At 36.9% G+C, this 19385-nt stretch overlaps 1 protein-coding gene across 7 annotated transcripts in view; it reads left to right on the top strand.

Moving 5' to 3' along the window:
* LOC109058609 (rho guanine nucleotide exchange factor TIAM1-like) overlaps window positions 1-19143 on the top strand; it is an 82310-nt gene extending 63167 nt beyond the window's left edge. For 6 of the 7 annotated variants that reach the window (XM_042771775.1, XM_042771779.1, XM_042771774.1 and 3 more), the window contains 11 exons: window positions 1331-1399; window positions 2803-2928; window positions 3199-3307; window positions 3656-3835; window positions 4344-4462; window positions 5076-5184; window positions 8746-8804; window positions 9042-9147; window positions 9256-9343; window positions 17873-18045; window positions 18492-19142. In XM_042771775.1, coding sequence (XP_042627709.1) covers window positions 1331-1399; window positions 2803-2928; window positions 3199-3307; window positions 3656-3835; window positions 4344-4462; window positions 5076-5184; window positions 8746-8804; window positions 9042-9147; window positions 9256-9343; window positions 17873-18045; window positions 18492-18997 — 1644 coding nt within the window. In that variant the 3' untranslated portion in view covers window positions 18998-19142. Of the gene's footprint in view, window positions 1-1330; window positions 1400-2802; window positions 2929-3198; window positions 3308-3655; window positions 3836-4343; window positions 4463-5075; window positions 5185-5332; window positions 5392-8745; window positions 8805-9041; window positions 9148-9255; window positions 9344-17872; window positions 18046-18491 lie in introns of all 7 variants that reach the window. The other variant, XM_042771781.1, reaches the window with a different exon arrangement.
* Window positions 19144-19385: the final 242 nt, after the last annotated feature.

Genomic DNA, 19385 nt, shown 5'->3' with positions numbered 1-19385 from the left:
GTTCTGTACACACACAGTTTAGTAATTTATGGGAGTGACAACTGTATTCTACAGCTGAATTATCTCCTGAAAAATGCAGGTAGTGACAACCGTATTTACAGAAATTGTGCACAGACTTATTTAAACATGTATCAGAGTGTCTTTTTATGTGCAGGGCAAGAAATCACTGGGCATGTTCTGAATCATTAGTGTTGCCAGATCTGGCTAGATTCTCTCTGTATAGCTCATGTTTGCTCGAAGTGTTGAGATTAACGACAGAGCCGTGACAGTATTTCCTCGTCTCCCTAAACAGTGTGTTCGGATTCATCTGCATGTTTGAGCAAAGATCAACAGTCTGAATGAATTACTCCAGCGGAAATGAAACATGACATGAGTGTGTGATGAGGCTGAGCAATATAGCTGGAAAAATTGTGTTTATATATATATATATGTATATATATATATATATATATATATATATATATATATATATATATATATATATCTATATATATATGTACATTGCTGAAATTAACACTTCTTTTATACAGTTTTTACTTATATTTGATATTTAAGTAATATCTATTATTAGATTTGTATATATTCTATATTTTTTTATTTATATCACAGTTATTATAGTTAACTAAAACCATAATAAACATTTTTGTATACATTAATGTATAGTTGACTCTTAATGGTGATTTTTTGACCCATAATTTTGACCAAACAGCTTCTATCTGCCAAGTGCATTTTAAATATCTACTGCATGTTAATACAGTAAAAAATGTTGTTCAGAATAATTTCAGTTTTAACAATGATGCCTTATAATTAATATTTTTAGTATAGATCAGTGTAACAATGCATCTCCTTAAACATTAACTTGTGCTACATGTATTTTTGACTAAAACAATTGTTTGATGCTTCAGGATCTCTGTGAACACTTTTGAGTGATTCAAATTATTAATTGAATCAGTATTTTGAACCAGTCAGGTTTATAATAGTAAACTAAAACTTAAATCATAAAAAAAATGTTACTTGAAAAGAAAACACATTTTATTTTTTATGAAAATAAACTTAAAAATGAATGAAAAACTATATAGACATTATAAAACACACAACAAAATTACTAAAACTTTAAAATTGAAAACAAAACAGAAAATATGAAAATAAACATTCAAATTATTAATAAAAACTATAATAGGATCTATGATGTTAAAATAATCTGGAACTAATTCTTTTAAATGCTAAGGTTAATAAACAGACAGGAAACTGGTCAAATATATTGTTAATATTGTAAATGTTGCTCAAAGGCTGTCCTTTAATATTATTGTGTGTTCTCTGTCTCTTTCAGGATCTGAACTGTTTGATCGGGCGATATTTAACCCCGCTGCAGAAGGAGTCTTTCCTCACTCAGGATGAGGTGAGCTGAAGCGCTGCTGGTGGATTCATGTTATTATCAGCTGGCGAGCTCAAACACACCTACAGAACACAGAACGATATTTCATAATCATCCTGATGGAGAGGAGCGTGTAGGAGGACACAGAGACAAACACACACACACACACAAGAAAAGAGAGGTAGAGAGGAGAGTGGGAGGGAGACACAAAATGAGGAAAACTTACATCAGACAGAAGAGAGGAAGTTCTCAATCTACTGTCTGCGTCTCTGCTCCTTTAATGCCCTACATATGGGAGCTGAGCTCATTATGCAGCAATGCAGACACTAAAGAGATGTTCTTCCAGCAATATGGAGTCTCTTAAAGGTTCAGACAGATATCTAGAGAGCAGTATATCATGTCTATATGTATTTTAAAAAGTATGTATTTTATGTAATATTATATACTGTTTTAGGTACACAATGAAGTGAATATTTAGTTTTATTTGTTATTGCAGTAATATTAAATACATGTATATTAGTTATATATATCATTATTTTGTATATATGGAGATTTTTATATATTATATATATTTTTTATGTTTTATATTTATTGTGTGTATATCTGTGTGATATGGAAGCCCGTTTTACCACTGCATAAAAAAATAAAAAATGTAATTGTGACATCTCGCAATTGCGAATTTATATAAACTCAATTGCGATTTAAACTCACAATTCGGACTTTTTTCTCAGAATTATTTTGTTTTTCGGGTTTGAATAGTTTAAATTTTGAAATTTTTTTTTTTTTTTTTGAGAGTTTATATTTTATATTTTTGAATTTTTGACTTTATAATTGCAATTTTGTATATTTTGTTTCTGGCACTTTTTTCTCGCAATTGCGAAAAAGTTCTGACTTTTTTTCTCAGAATTGCGAATTTATATCTCAATTTTGACTTTATAACTCGCAATTGCGATTTTGTATCTCGCAATTCTGACTTTTTTCTTGCAATTGCGATAAAGTTCTGACTTTTGTTCTCAGAATTGCTAGTTTAAATCTTGAAATTGTGACTTTTTCTTCTCAGAATTGCGAGTTTATATCTCACAATTTTGACTTTATAACTCGCAATTGGGAGTTTGTATTTTGCAATTCTGACCTTTTTCTCACAATTGCGAGAAAGTTCAGACTTTTTTTCTCAGAATTGCGAGTTTGTCACAATTTTGACTTTATAACTCGCAATTGCGAGTTTGTATCTCACAATTCTGAGAAAAAAGTTACAATTACCTTTTTTATTTTGTTATTCAGTGGTGGAAACAGGCTTCCATAGTATAAGCTTTTTTACTTAGCACATATATTTAAAATTACAATTATATTATTTATATATTAGATAATTATTTGTTTAAATTATTACATTTGACCACATTCATTTTTCCTGCATGTGTATCTAATAGCTGGACGTGCTGTTCGGAAACCTCCCGGAGATGCTGGAGTTTCAGGTGGAGTTTCTGAAGACTCTGGAAGACGGAACCCGGCTGGTGCCGGACCTGGAGAAACTGGAGCGAGTGGAAGAGTTCAAGGTTCGTCCCTCTGATCTCATTTACATCACATTAAACATAGTATCACTCAAAGTGTCTGGTCTGCTCATTTAAATAACAAATATTATTATGCTACCAAGTTTTTGGGGCATACCATGTTTTTTTTTTTTTTTTTTTTTTTTTTTTGGGATGTGTGAGATGATAACATGTTTTTGGACTCTACGGCTGTAGTGCATCACTCAGAGGCAAGATTTATCCAACACAAACCATAATACCTGATATATTTCTCTCAAAATCCCTCTCGTCTTACAGAAAATCCTCTTTTCTCTGGGCGGCTCGTTCCTGTATTACGCCGACCGCTTCAAGATCTACAGCGCTTTCTGTGCCAGCCACACCAAAGTGCCCAAAGTGCTGGTCAAAGGTGCGTAAATCTCTGCTCAAAGGCGACCTTGCTCCCTGTGAATTCTGGGATATACACAGAGTCCTGCACCTTGGGGGTCTGTAAATCTCATGTGAGCGGCTCCGGTGTGTAATACAATCCTGCCGCTGTGTGTGGGTGTGTGTGGGCTATTTTTATTATTCAATGTCGATTCTGTAGATTTGTTATAGGATAGGTTACGTAACAGTGTTTTCCAGTTAGTTGAAGGACTTAATGTACTTGAAAACATTTTGCGCCGTATTGTGAAAAGCACAACAATGCTACCCGTCTTCAAATCTTTCGGTCCTTTGACAGCGTAATCACATCTTCCTGTGTTTGTGTCCTCTCCAGCAAAAACAGACGTGGCCTTCAAGGCATTTCTGGACGAGCGTAACCCTAAACAGCAGCATTCATCCACGCTGGAGTCGTACCTGATCAAACCCATCCAGAGAGTGCTGAAGTACCCTCTGCTCCTGAGAGAGCTGCACTCGCTCACAGACCCCGACAGCGAGGAGCACTACCATCTGAACGGTGAGAGACTCCGGTTCATATGAGCATGCGTTGATTTTAATGTTTTTGAAAGGCTGCATTTATTTGATTTAAAATACAGTAAAAACAGTAATATTGTGAAATATTATTACAATTCAGAATAGTTGTTTTCTGTCTGAATATATTTGAAAATGCAATTTATTGCTGTGATCAAAGCTGAATTTTCAGCATCATTACTCCAGTCTTCAGTGTCACATGATCTTCAGAAATCATTCTAATATGCTGATCTGCTGCTTGAGAAACATTTATGATTATTCTCAATGTTGAAAACAGTTGTGCAGCTTCATATTTTTGTGGAAACCATGATAAATGTATTTTTTAAGGATTTGAGGAATAGAAATGTCAAAAGAAGTCTCATGTTTCAACCAACTTTCTGAAATCCACTGCTATATAACTGACACACACACACACACACACACACACACATATATATATATATATATATATATATATAACTGATATATAATTTCTTTTCTCTGCTGTTTTGCAGTTGCAATGAAAGCCATGAACACAGTGGCCAGTCACATCAACGAGATGCAGAAGATCCACGAGGAGTTTGGAGCCGTCTTTGACCTCCTCATCTCTGAACAGACTGGAGACAAGAAAGAGGTTTGTGAACTTTACATCAGTTTGTTCCAGTCATCTAGTTTCACTGGACAAGCAATGTTTTACTGTTTGCATCAATCCTAATTAAGTATTTAATTAACAATGCTCTCTTCGTTTATGTTTTTAAATATTCTTGATTCTAAAATGTGAGTTGCTCAGTATTAACTTTTTGCTTATGCAACTACTATATAAAACAAAATATTATTGTATCGTTCACATGCTGTCAGTTCACTCTTTGTTTTTGGTTGCATGTGAGTGCAGCTTGGGATAATACAGAACTTGGGTCTCAGATTTTCAACCACATTTCATGCTCTGCAGCTGATAAAAACTTAAAACTGTCAGATCAGGTTTCCTTCTTTATTCCTGTATTTACTGTCATCTGCCTGCATATTTGAATCTTATTAGCTTATTATGTGAAAACTTTGTTGCATAATGTGGCCGTAGCTCTAAATGATGCAGCCAGAGACGGACGAGATCCCTTCTGGATTGCAGATTGCGAGCTGTGTGTGTGTGTGTGTGTGTGTGTGTGTGTGTGTGTGTGTGTGTGTGTGTGTGTGTGTGTGTGTGTGTGTGTGTGTCGTGCGATCTCTAACGGTGGCGTCTGCTATGATTACAGGTTGCTGACTTGTCTATGGGAGATTTACTCCTCCACACCAGCGTGACATGGATCAACCCGTCCTCCTCACTGGGAAAGTGCAAGAAAGAGCCACAGCTGGCCACATTCGGTACGTTCTGTTCCCATAAAACCTCAGCTCATAGATAGATAGATAGATAGATAGATAGATAGATAGATAGATAGATAGTCATACAGATGGACAGATAGACATCATTTTATGAAGTGAACTGAAGTGTAATGTTATGTTTCTCCTCCAGTGTTCAAAACCGGTGTAGTGTTCATCTGTAAGGATTACTCCAAGCAGAAGAAGAAAATGGTGAGTGTTGTGATCTTCACTATCAGAGCAGTTGAAATATTTTCGGTCGGCAGTACGGATGTTACACCCAAACACTCCCTCTCGTTCTCTTCCCCCTCTTTTCATGGGCTTACAGAAGTAATTCAGCGGTTAATATGTTGTTGTATTCATGCTCTTGTTTGGTGCAGTATCGTACAGCGTTCACACCCTGATTCACTTCAAAATTGCCTGCTCGCACCGCTCTTTTTTGTCCCTGCCAGAACAGAATTGCGATTGTTTATGTTGTCCACAAATTTGATGTTCCCCTTTTATACCGCGCGACATTGCGTAGGCGTTTTGTTTGTCCTGCTTTTGATTCTACAATCTTCTGAGAAAAAAACAACAGATCCAGCCACCCCTACCCCTGCTCAGGTAACCCGTCCCTAGACGATCATGACACTTTTTTTCTTATGGTTATTCAGTTGGCTGGAACAGGCTTCCATAGTTAAGCTCGTTCCGTCTTACATAGCCCATATATTTTATAATACCCTACCAATTCATATTATTTAGAGACAAGAAATTATGTGTTTACATTATTAAATTTGACCACATTCATGTGTCGCATGGGTAATCGAATGAGCCCTGGAGTGTGTGCGGCAACTCCGGACGATGCTGGAGTTCAGGGTGGGCGTTTTTCTGAAGACTATGGAAGACGGAAGACCCCCGTTCTTCCCGGGGGCGCTTTCTACCTACTCACCCAGGGCAACTCGAGAAAGAATGGACTTTCCGCGAGTGGCAAAAGAAGAGTACCGAGTTCAAGGTAGGTCCCTCTCATTTACATACCACTATAACATAGTTGCACTCAAAGTGTCTGGTCTGATCATTTTAATATAACAATATTATTATGCCTACCAAGTTTTTGGGGCATACCTATGGTTTTGTTTTTTGTTTTTTTGGGCATGTGGTTGTGTTGATGTTAATGTTTTGGACACTACGGTTGTAGTGCATCATCAGATGGCAGATGTGTCCAACACAAAACATAATACCTGACTGTATTTCTCTCAAAATCCCTTCGCTACAGAAATCCTCTTTTTCTTGGGCGGCTCAGTTCCTTAGTACGCCGACCCATACGCCTTTCAAGATTCTAACCATTAATGCGATTTCTGTGCACCAGCCATACGAAACGTGCCAAACAAAGCAGTGCTGGTTCAAACGGTTCGCGTAAGAAAATCTGCGGTCAAAGGCACCCTTGTCACTGGAATTCTGGGATTCATAAACCAGGAAGTCCTGCCACTTGGGGGTCGTAAATCTCATGCGTGAGCGGCTCCCGCTGTGTAATACAAATCCTGCCCGCGGTTGTGTGGGTGTGTGGGGGCTATTTTGGCTATTTTTGTTATTATTCAATGTTCGATTATGCAGCAGATTTTGTTATAGGATAGGTACGTAACCGTGTTTTTCCAGTAGTTGAAGGAACTTACTGTACTTTTGAAAACCATTTGCGCTCCTTATTGTGAATAAAAAGCACAACAAATGTACCGTCTCAAATCTTTTCGTCCTTTGAGCAGCGGCTAAGCCAGTCCTGTGTTTGTGTCTATCCAGCAAAAAAACAGACGTGGCATTCAAGGCTATTTACTGGTACACGAGCGTAACCCTACAACAGCAGCGCATTCATCCATGCTGGAGGCAGTACGATCACTCTAAACCCTCCAGCGAGGCTGAACTAGTGACCACTTCTGCTCCTGAGAGATTATCTAAGAGAGCTGCACGTCGCTCACAGACCCCAATTTTAAGACACTGCGTAGGATCAACGCAATACCATCACTGTACTATGGGACGAAGACTATCCGGTTTCATCATATGTAGCTGCGTGATTTTAATGGTGTGTGAAATGGCTTTGCAGGATTATTTGATTTACAATACGTAAAAACCGCAATATGTGAAATATTATACAATCAGAATAGGTTGTTTTTCGATCAGAATAGATTTGACAACAATGCAATTTATCTGCTGTTGATCAAAGCTGAACTTTTCCCTCATTAACTCCAGTCTTCAGTGTCACTGATCTCAGAAATCATTTCTGAATGCTGCTCTGCTGCTTAGAAAATTTATGATATTGCTCAAATGTTGAAAAACAGTGTGCACGCTTCATCTTTTTGTGGACCCATGATCTAAATGTCCTTTTTACGGGGATTTGAGGATTGAGGAATAGACATGTCACAAAAGAAGTCTCATGTTTCAACGGCAACTTTGCTTAAATCACACTGCTATATAAACTGACACACACAACACACACACACCACACACAATATTTATATCATATAGATATATATATAACTGATATATAATTTCTTTTCTCTCTGCTGTTTTGCATTGCAATGAAAGCCATGAACACAGTGGCCCAGTCACCATCAACGAGATGGGCAGAAGATCCACGAGGAGTTTGGAGCCGTCTTTGACATTCCTCATCTCTGAACAGACTGGAGACAAGAAAGAGGTTTGTGAACTTTACACAAGTTTGTTTCCAGTCATCTAGTTTCACTGGACAAGCAATTGTTTTACTGTTTGCATCAATCCTAATTAAGTATTTAATTAACAATGCTCTCTTCGTTTATGTTTTTAAATATTCTTGATTCTAAAATGTGAGTTGCTCAGTATTAACTTTTTGCTTATGCAAGCTAATATATAAAACAAAATATTATTGTATCGTTCACATGGCTGTCAGTTCACTCGTTGTTTTTGATTGCATGTTGAGTGCAGCTTGGGATAATACAGAACTTGGGTCTCAGATTTTCAACCACATTTCATGCTCTGCAGCTGATTATAAAAACTTAAAACTGTCAGATCAGGTTTCCTTCTTTATTCCTGTATTTATCTGTCATCTGCCTGCATAATTTGAATCTTATTAGCTTATTATGTGAAAAACTTTGCTTGTTGCATAATGTGGCCTGTCTAAATGATGCAGCCCAGAGACGGACGAGAGATCCCTTCTGGATTGCAGATTGCGAGAGCTGTGTGTGTGTGTGTGTGTATGTGTGTGTGTGTGTGTCGTGTGTGTGTGTGTGTGTGTGTGTGTGTGTGGATGTCGTGTGTGTGTCGTGTCGCGATCTCTAACGGTGGCGTCTGCTATGATTACAGGTTGCTGACTTGTCTATGGGAGATTTACTCCTCCACACCACGTGACATGGATCAACCCAGTCCTCCTCACTGGGAAAGTGCAAGAAAGAGCCACAGCTGGCCACATTCGGTACGTTCTGTTCCCATAAAACCTCAGCTCATAGATAGATAGATAGATAGATAGATAGATAGATAGATAGAGATACATAGTCATACAGATGGACAGATAGACATCATTTATGAAGTGAAAACTGAAGTGTAATGTTTATGTTTCTCCTCCAGTGTTCAAAACCGGTGTAGTGTTCATCTGTAAGGATTACTCCAAGCAGAAGAAGAAAATGGTGAGTGTTGTGATCTTCACTATCAGAGCAGTTGAATATTTCGGCTGTGGATGTTACGCCCAAACACTCCCCTCTCTCTCGCCCTCTCTTCATGGGCTTACAGAAGTATTCAGCAGTTATATGGGTGTTGTATTCATGCTCTTGTTTGGTGCAGTATCGTACAGCGTTCACACCCTGATTCACTTCAAAATGATGAATGAATGACATTTTTCTCACGCATCTGTCTCTTTTTCTCAGGGTGGTTCTCACAGAGCATCTGTCTCAGGTGAAGAGAAAGATCCATTCCGTTTCCGCCACATGATCCCCACTGATGCTCTTCAGGTGCGCACACTGTCCAATACAGGTAAGCTCACCTGTGACCCCCTCAACACACACAAAACAAACCAGTCAATGATGAAGTCAGACCCTATAGGGATAAACGGAGAGCTGATCATAGTGTGTGTGGTTTCAGATGGAGAGAGTGCAGCTGTGTGTGAGATCATCCATGTGAAGTCTGAATCCGAGGGAAGACCAGAGAGAGTGTTTCAGCTCTGCTGCAGGTCAGTGTCTCCTGCACTAAAACAATCTGCATAAATAGACTAGTTTATAATGCGGTCATATATATATATATATATGTGTGTGTGTGTGTGTGTGTGTATATATATACATATACAGGTCCTTCTCAAAAAATAAGCATATTGCTGCTATAAAAGTTCATTATTTTCCATATATGTAATGATAACATTAAAATTAAACTTTCATATATTTTAGATCATTGCACACCCAACTGAAATATTTTCAGGTCTTTTATTGTTTTAATACTGATGATTTTGGCATACAGGGCTCATGAAAACCCAAAATTCCTATCTCAAAAAAATTAGAAATTAGCCATATTTCATCCGACCAATAAAGAAAAAGTGTTTTTAATACAAAAAAAGTCAACCTTCAAATAATTATGTTCTGTTTTATGCACTCATACTCGCTGGTGGCGGGAATCCTTTTGCAGAAATGACTGCTTCAATGGCGGCGTGGCATGGAGGCAATCAGCCTGTGGCACAATGCTGCTGAGGTGTTATGGAGGCCCAGGCCATCGCTTCGATCAGCGGCCCTTAGCTCATCCCAGAGTGTTGGGTCTTGCGTCTCTCACCTTTTCTCTTCACAAATATCCCACAGATTCTCTATGGGGTTCAGGTCAGGAGAGAGTTGGCAGGCCCAATTGAGCCACAGTCAATACCATGGTCAGTAAACCATTTTTACCAGTGGTTTTGGAACTGTGAGCAGGTGCCAGGTCGTGCTGGAAAAACAAAATCCTCATCCCCCATAAAGCTTTTCAGCAGATGGAAGCATGAAGTGCTCCAAAATGTCCTGATAGCTAGCTGCATGTGACCCTGAAGGCCCTTGAAAAAACACAGTGGACCAACACCAGCAGCTGACCATGGCACCCCAGACCATCACTGACTGTGGGTACTTGACACTGGACCCCCCTTCAGGCATTTTGGCATTTCCTTCTCCCCAGTTCTTCCTCCAGACTCTGGCACCTTGCCTTTTTTCCGAATTGACCTATGCAAAATTTTGCTTTCATCCCGAAAAAGTACTTTGGACCACTGAGCACGGAACAGTCCAGTGCTGCTTCTCTGTAGCGCCAGGTCCGGCGCTTCTGCCGCTGTTTCTCTGGTTCAAAAGCACACGCCTAGTGCCATGACCGGTGGCTCTGGATGTTTTCTACTCCAGACTCAGTCCACTGCTTCCGCAGGTCCCCCCAAGGTCTGGAATCGGTATTTCCTTTCCACAATCTTCCTCCAGGTTCCGGTCCACCTCTTCCATCGTTGTGCAGCGTGTTTTTTGCCACAACTTTTTTTTCCTTTCCCACAGACTTCCCACTGAGGTGCCTTGATACAGCACTCTGTGGAACAGCCTATTCGTTCAGAAATTTCTTTCTGTGTCTTACCCTCTCGCTGCTGAGGGTGTCAATGATGGCCTTCTGGACAGCAGTCAGGTCAGCAGTCTTTACCCATGATTGCGGTTTTGAGTAATGAACCAGGCTGGGAGTTTTTAAAAGAAAAGCCTCAGGGAATCTTTTGCAGGTGTTTAGAGTTAATTAGTTTGATTCAGATGATTAGGTTAATAGCTCGTTTAGAGAACCTTTTCATGATATGCTAATTTTTTGAGATAGGAATTTTGGGGTTTTCATGAGCTGTATGCCAAAATCATCAGTATTAAAACAATAAAAGACCTGAAATATTTCAGTTGGTGTGCAATGAATCTAAAATATATGAAAGTTTAAATTTTATCATTACATTATGGAACAATACATGAACTTTTTATCACAATATGCCTAATTTTTTGAGAAGGACCTGTAATATTATATATATATATATATATATATATATATTATATATATATATAAAAAAAGTGAAATGCAAATATATATATATAATATATATAGAATACTAGATGGTAGACAACAACCAAAATGAGTAATACCGCCGGTGGGGGCGCGTACCGCCGCCCGCAGGGCCGCGGCGCGTTAACTTCAAGTCAGTCAAGTGTTAAAATCCTTCGCGAAACTACCACCAGGTGGCCGCGACAAAGGGACGGATTGCTGAACTGAATGTAAATTGTAAAATGAGATAAAAGGAGGAGGTTACAAACAACAATAACATTATGATATAACATTGTACCATCTTTAAAAAACCATTAAAAAATGATATAAGTGAGTTAATTTCAAAATGTAGGATAGTCTTAGGCTACAGTCTACTCATCAAAAATTAAAAGAAGTCCTTTACACAAAGGATCTTATGCTTGCTATTGTTATTAAACAGTCATTAAATATAAGGCCTATATATACGGATAAAAAGCTAAATGTTTTCATTTCGGTTCATTGTTGGTTTAAAAAAAAAAATCCTTCAGGTTCCATTTGCAGATAGAAAGAGAGAACGGTCCAGCATTTAGCAATAATTATGATTCATTCTGTTATTATTCTTGATTTTTCAAACTGCTAACACTTTGCATTTTTGAAATTATGCCTTTACTGTGTGACCAAAAATTTTGTATTTTCTGTTTCAGCTGTTTGATCGCGCTGGTGCCATCGCGCACATTCATTGTGAAACAGTAGCCGTTCACCGTGCCATTCGGGCGCGAGCCAGCGGTCCACTTTGGCATATTTTTTGTTAATTATGATTTTTTAATTTTTTCCGTTCCCCGATACTGAAACACGCGTGAACTACAAAGCCTATTTTTTCCTAATGAATAATAGTTAAGCTTGAAATAGGCAACATCACGAATATGAAAACGTTTGGATTTCTCCCGAATGAGAGCCCAACCTTACCTTATGGTTCGCTTTATATTATTATTCATTTTTTTGTTTGTTTGTTTATAGCTAAGCCTATATTATTATACTGCAATTTTATTTATCCATTAGAATTATATATTTGTAATTATTGTTCTGTTCTGATAAATTTTGTTAAAATTTAAAGGATTTGTTGTTAAGTGAAGAGAACTAAAAATATCCTGTTGGCACATTGATAACATTATTAGGGCCAGCCGTTATTATTTTCTGAAATGTAATAAAAATGCAACTTTATACATGACTTATATATTCTTATATATAACTTATATATTTTTTCCTCTCACAAACTTAATTTATTTTTTAGCCCTGTTTTAAAAAAAATGAAAAAAAAAAAACCTTAATAAAACTTTGCAAACGAAAATAGGTGATTAATCGTTAAAATTTGTTACTTGTTGGGTAATTATAATTATTATATACTTAGGAACAGAGTCTGGGCCTAATCTAGGCTATCCAGGGTTTTTTAATATTTTTTTTATTTTTAATTTTTTTTCATTGCATCTGAAAATGACTTTTGTGCAGCACATTCACGCTCAACCTGCCTCGCCGCGCGCGTTGCTCAGCTGTGGACGATTTAAAAATGTTTGATATAAGGGTTGCTGTCATTTTATACAGGAATTGTTCATCTTAAAAAAAAAAAAATCGAATTATATTTGTTAGTTCTAATTTATATTGTTAACCACAAGTTAATTTAGGCTATTTAACATGCACTGTGACATTTTAACCCTTTTTAACTTATAAATTCCTTGAGATTTTAAAGTCAGTTTAATAGTATTGAAGTTCAAGTTTTTAAAAAAAGGTTTTAAATGCTTAAATTATTTCTATGAATTAATAATATGTTATCAGGTTTTAATTGCTTAAATTATTTCTATGAATTAATAATATGTGTATCATGTTTATTCTTGTAGAAAATAAGTGTTTATTCTTTAAGAAAATAAGAAAAATAAGGAAAAATTAGGGACGATCCAAATATTATTCATATTTGTTTTGCTTCACCTATTTATGTAAGCTACAATTATTCTAAAAAAAAAAAAAAAAAAAAAAAAAACCATATGTAATTAAAGGTGCCATCGGCCTGAGTAATTTGACCATTATAGAATTGTGACTTTAAAGGTTAGTGATTTAGGAGGTGAAAATACTGTGAAATTACAAATGTTATGGGATTTTAAAGCATAACAACTGCTTGAAGGGCTATGAAACGTTAGCCCAGTGGTTCTCAACCTTTTTTTCCAACGGGCCGCACTATGGTGCAAGTGCAAGTCTCGCGGCCAACGCCGGCTGCATATCATTTACATATTACGTTATCAATACAAACCAACCTGATTTATAATATTATAGCCTAAATATTATGATATTTAATCGATTACATTCATTGAAATAAATTAATAATTCTACTCCCCATAAATAAACACCTGATGCTGTCGGGAGCTGACCAATTTTTGTGTGAAATTCGGCTCGAAAGGAGTAACAGCACAATGAAGTTGCGATTGTAAGTTGCAGTCTGTAAGACGCGCACGGGAGCATGACTTGACTCGCGACATTGCAGAAAATGTGCGTTCACAAATGTAGCCTATGTTGATCCAAATATGGAAAGCACTTTCGAATTTAATAATATGAGGTTCTCTCCAGAGATGTTTTGGACACATTTCTGCAATTAAGGATGATTGCTGCGTAGTATGGGGTGTTTCTATTTGCCTGAACTTCTTCAAGTGAGTTACGGCGCAATCCGAAAATCCAGCACTCTCCTTCACTGCTGATACTGTGACTATTCTTGTTTGTATGTGTTCATTTGCTGGCATTTCCACACTTCTTTTTACTCCCTTAAAAACAAATTTGTCAATTCTGATGCTCAATTTTACCGAACTAATGGCTGTTGATGACTATTTGAATTGAATTCTGCCAAATTGCGCGCTTGTATGTGTTTCATAAAATGCAGAACGTAGGTCTGCTCATGTCTGAAAATAATATATGAAAAACAAAAGAATTTTACATATAAACATTAGGCTATAGCTTATTTTTTTAGTACATTTTTAAATGAATGTAAAAACTAAATGAATTGTAAAACTGAAAGTTATCTTTTTTTTTAATTGTGTTCCAGCATGGTGGGCCGCATTTGAATTCGTGACGGGCCCGCGGGTTTGAGAACCGCTGCGTTAGCCAATAAAGCATTTTTTTAAAAACAATGGCACTTAAAAGTTTTGAACTAAAATATTATTTCAACCATATAGCCTGCGAATAAACAAAATGCATCCTTTTCAATGAAAGAACACTGAGAGTTTGCTTCTGGTGTTTGGATTTGTACTTCAATAATGAGCTCCAAGATTTAGGAATAGCCAACACAGTTTTTTTTATTTCTCTCTCTCTCGCTCTTCTCTCTCTCTCTCATCTCTCCTCTCTCTCTCTCTCTCTCTCTCTTTAACTCTCTATTTAACTCCTTAACAGCATTAACTTACAATGAAACACCATCTTCCTTCAGGTAGACTGAATGTTTTTTCTGTTTGCCTAAATGTTGGGCTCATGATCCGTAAGTTGTATTCGCTCAAATTGATTTAGTTAAATCAAAATGTGCGGACCTTTGAAGCTGGGTTGCAGTTTGCGCGAGTCACACGCGCGCTGTGAAGCGGGAGCAGCTGATGGAGGACCCCGCTTGGTCTTCTTAAAGCCTTCCGCAAACGCTACGTTCACAAATTAACAATGATTTCCGTTAAATAATGATTAATTATCAATTGATAATTTGTTATTATTATGGTCTTGTGGAAAACAATAATATGGGCTTGGGGGAAAATACTGAATAAAAAGAGTAAGGCTGCTGTGAGGTGCAGGCATGTTTCAACACAGTAACATGAGAACACACCGTTCCTCACAGCCAAAAAACAGACCGAATTCAGTTCAGCTGCAGGGGGTTGGGACATTATGTATAGCTTGTGGGGGTCGAGATAAAGGTGGTGAATCTCTTGTGACTCTTTGGTCTTTCATATGGACAGTGTCTTATGAGGGGGTATCAAACTTGCAGAACAGGTTTAGATAGGACTGGTAATTTTGGTTTTTAGGGCAACTTTGAAGAAAGGTTTGATCCACTTCAAATGTTGACTAATGTATTAGCAATATATAGTGTTATTAGTTATTATAACTTCAGAGGAAGTTTGCCGTTAACTCAATAAAATAAATAAATATGTAATTCGCAAACGACATCCAGACCAGTCCAGACATCAGTATGATCCGTCTATGATGTTTTTATAGGCTTTTTTCGATTTGGGAATACACATGCGTTACACAGACATGACAAAAAAAACTTTTGGAGACATTATTATTATTATTATTAATTATTTTTATTTATTTATTTTTTTTAGGGGCCTATTTACAATGCACAAACCAGAAACAACAATATCTGCAGAGAAGGGTTGGCCATTCTCAAAAAAAAAAAAAACTATTTTATTTCAATTTTCGTTTTTTTGTGTTTCAGAGGGAAAAATCAGTGTGTTAAGGCATCTCTCCATTCAGACCGTTCTGGAAAGAAGAATGTATGCAAACGCGCATAAAATGCTTTAAAAACTTTAACAGAGATGTCTAGAGGCTATTTAATAGATCTGGCTGCCTCCCATGTAAGATTTTTCTAGTTACTAGTCGTTCATTTGTCATTATTCAACTAATCGCAGGATTATATTACATTTACATATATAATCCATAATGAGCCTTAATATATTTGGCGCCTCACAGCACATGCATTAAGTTTTGCCCCCAAAGCACCAGGCAGAAGTAGCCCAATAATTGGTAAAAAAAGGAGACATTTTAATTATTTATTAATAAACAAATGTTTTCTTGGTCGGCTGCAAGATGAAATTCACAGTGCTGCCTCTCTCCACATGAACGCGCCTTCACAGATTACACAATGCCATTTTTCGTTCTGAATTGATTCGTTTAAAAGACATTTCAAGCTTTCCTGTAGATATATTTCTCATGTATGTGAGACACCACAATTTTAAGTTAATTCATTATCAGGAAAAAATTCAAGTGATCTAGAGGGCCCCTCCCTGTCCTGCATGCGCATTAATAATTTTCGCACAAGCACTTGAATATGAATAGTTATCACATTTTGCATATGCATTACAACGTAAATTATTTTTTACATGCAATTAATTTTGCATATGCACCAAACAAGATTTGTAGTGAAGATAAAACAAATAAGAATAAATGCTGCGCATGCACTCAGCATCACTCGCGGCCGCGCGCAATCTTGCACGCAGACATTTTTACACACCTGCATTGGCTGGCTGCAATTTTTTTTTTTTTTTTTACTTAAATTCTATGTAAGCCAAGTAACGGCGGCTCCCTTTAAAATCACTGAAGTTGTCTATTAATGAATCTCTTTTTTTTTTTTTACATCATTTGCAGGTCTTTTGGTGATATATAATGATGAGAGAACTTGAGTTTAATCGTGAGGACGTTTTTATTAATCCGTCCATTCTTTAGAATTTCAATGATTTAGCTAAATCGTTGCAGGTTTAATTTATTCGTTTCTTGTTTTAATCAGGCCTAAATAATGGGAACGAAATTATACAGTGCCTCACGGTTTTACTAAAAGAAAATAATTTATAAAACAAGCAACAATTTCATTACAGACAAATATATTTTCCCAAGAAGTTGTCTGTCAAAATAAAGGACAGTTAACGAATAACAAAAAATGCATGTTGTTTTATTAAAGGAATTTTAAAATATAAATTAAAATATAGGCCTAATATATGAGAATATTGACATTTTGCATATAAATGTAGCCTAGCTCACTAAAATAGGCTACCACTTTTAATGCTCTGATGCAAAGTAAACCACAATTTCTTTTGAATAATATAACACATAATTCATATTATATAAATAATACTGCACACCTATTAAATGTGTCAAATCTAAAATATGGTGTAATACTGGTGGTAGCTTAGAGAAAATATAAGCACAGGCTCAGGCACAGGCTTGACATTTATCCTGCTTGAATTCGTTCTAAGAAATGCACATAACTTTATAAATTACCACAACTTTCATCTGTGAATATTAAATATTTTTAACTATAGTGTTTTTCTTTCATTTTCCCTGACTGCAGCCGTCAAATGTAACACATCAGAGAGGCAAAACTGACGTCTATTTGCGAAAATGTGTTTTGATGCGCTTGTTTGAAAACTTGTGATTAAAGCGCCACTCAGCGGTCAAAAGCTGCAAATGCACTTTGCAGACGCCGCGGCGGCGGTACGAGCGGGCGGTAGAAGTGACGTTTTTGGATGTCTACCTACTGTATCGGTTTATATATATATATATTTATTTCACTTTTTTTTATATATAATATATATATATATATATATATATTATATATATTATATATATATTTATAATATATATATATATATATATATATATATATTATAAAATTCAAAAATAAATATTACAATTAATTTTGAAGTATATGAAAAATTATAAAAGTAATATATATTAACATTTATTTCAAAAATATAAATATTTATCATATATTAAAAAAATCATAATATATTTCATATATAAATATATTTTAGAAAATAGATATGAAGTAAACTGTCACCATCTGGTGGAGGAACCTTGTACTGCCTTTATGTACATTTATTTGTGTCAAAACTGAAGTGCACTGTTATTGTTATGTGAACTACAAATACAAACCATATGTCAACATTCAAAGTCAACATGAATATTAAACTGATACCACTGTGCCAAATTGCGTCTGCAGCTCTCCAGAGAGTAAGAAAGACTTCTTGAAGACAGTTCACTCCATCCTGAGAGATAAACAGCGCCGTCAGCTGTTGAAGACGGAAAGTCTTCCTCTCAGCCAGCAGTACGTTCCCTTCGGAGGAAAACGCCTGTGTGCCCTGAAAGGAGCCCGACCGGCCATGAACAGAGCAGGTAAACACACAAAGAAATTAACACTTCTATTCAACAAGGGTGCATTAAATCTATCAAAAGTGAGAGTAAAGACATATATTTTACAAAAGATTTATTTTTTAAATAAATGCTGCTTCTTTGAACTATCTGTTCATCAAAGAATCCTGAAAAATAAAATATATCACAGTATATTTCCATAAAAAATATGAATAATCACAATTGTTTTCAACATTGATAATAATCAGAAATGTTTCCTGAGCATCAGATCAGTATATTAGAATGATTTCTAAAGGATCATGTGACACTGAAGACTGGAGTAATTCAGCTTTGATCACAGGAATAAATTACATTTTACAATATATTCAAATAGAAGACCGTTATTTTAAATTGTAGTATCACTTCACAATTTAATGTCAGATCTCTGTGTGAACCATGTTAGTGATGCTCATGGTTTTGTGTCTTCTCAGTATCTGCCCCGACTCGTACTCTGGGCCGGAGGAAACTGGTGCGGAACCGCTTCACCATCGACACAGACATTGTTTTCGACACCGAGCCTGACAGCGACTCGCCGGACTCCCAGCATGCTCAGCAGCAGGGCGTCGTTCCGGCGGGTGACACCGACCGCTGGGTGGAGGAACAGTTCGATCTTCAGCGCTACGAGGAGCAGGAGCAGGACGTGAAGGAAACGGACATACTGAGTGACGACGATGAGTTCTGCCAGTCCGCTCTGAGCCCTTCCACCGAGCCGGACGTGGAGGGAGCGCTTTCCACCCTCTCGCTGGAGGGAGACACGGCTGAGGAGGAAGAGGAGAGCAAGAAGAACTACAAATCCCAGCATGCCAAGCTGTCTCATTTAGGGAAGCAGTGTGCCATGTCAGTCGCCAGCGTGGATGAGCAGGTGCCCGATGAGGACATCTGGGTGCGAAGGGACAGCAGCACAGAGAACGAGACACAGGACGAAACCCAGAGCTGAAACACATCAGGAGACAGACACAATTAAAGCAATAGTTCACCCAAAAACGAAAATTGGCTGAAAGTTTACTCACCCTCAGGCCATCCAAGATATAGATGAGTTTGATTCTTCATCAGATTTGGAGAAATGTAGCATTGCATCACTTGCTCAGCAATGGATGCTCTGCAGTGAATGGGTGCCGTCAGAATGAGAGTCCAAACAGCTGATAAAAACATCACAATAATCCACACCACTCCAATCCATGAGTTAACATCTGGAGAAGACAAAAGCTGTGTGTTTGTAAGAAACAAATCCAACTTCAAACCATTGCTTCCAGCTACAATATGATAATATAATCCATAATATTTTTTCTCCAGTGAAAAAGTCATCTTGTCTGAATCAGGAGAGA

Source organism: Cyprinus carpio, chromosome A15 (assembly GCF_018340385.1).
Source record: "Cyprinus carpio isolate SPL01 chromosome A15, ASM1834038v1, whole genome shotgun sequence".
Taxonomy (NCBI): Eukaryota; Metazoa; Chordata; class Actinopteri; order Cypriniformes; family Cyprinidae; genus Cyprinus; species Cyprinus carpio.
Note: the sequence above shows the minus strand (reverse complement) of the source record. Positions and strands in the feature narration are given on the sequence as shown.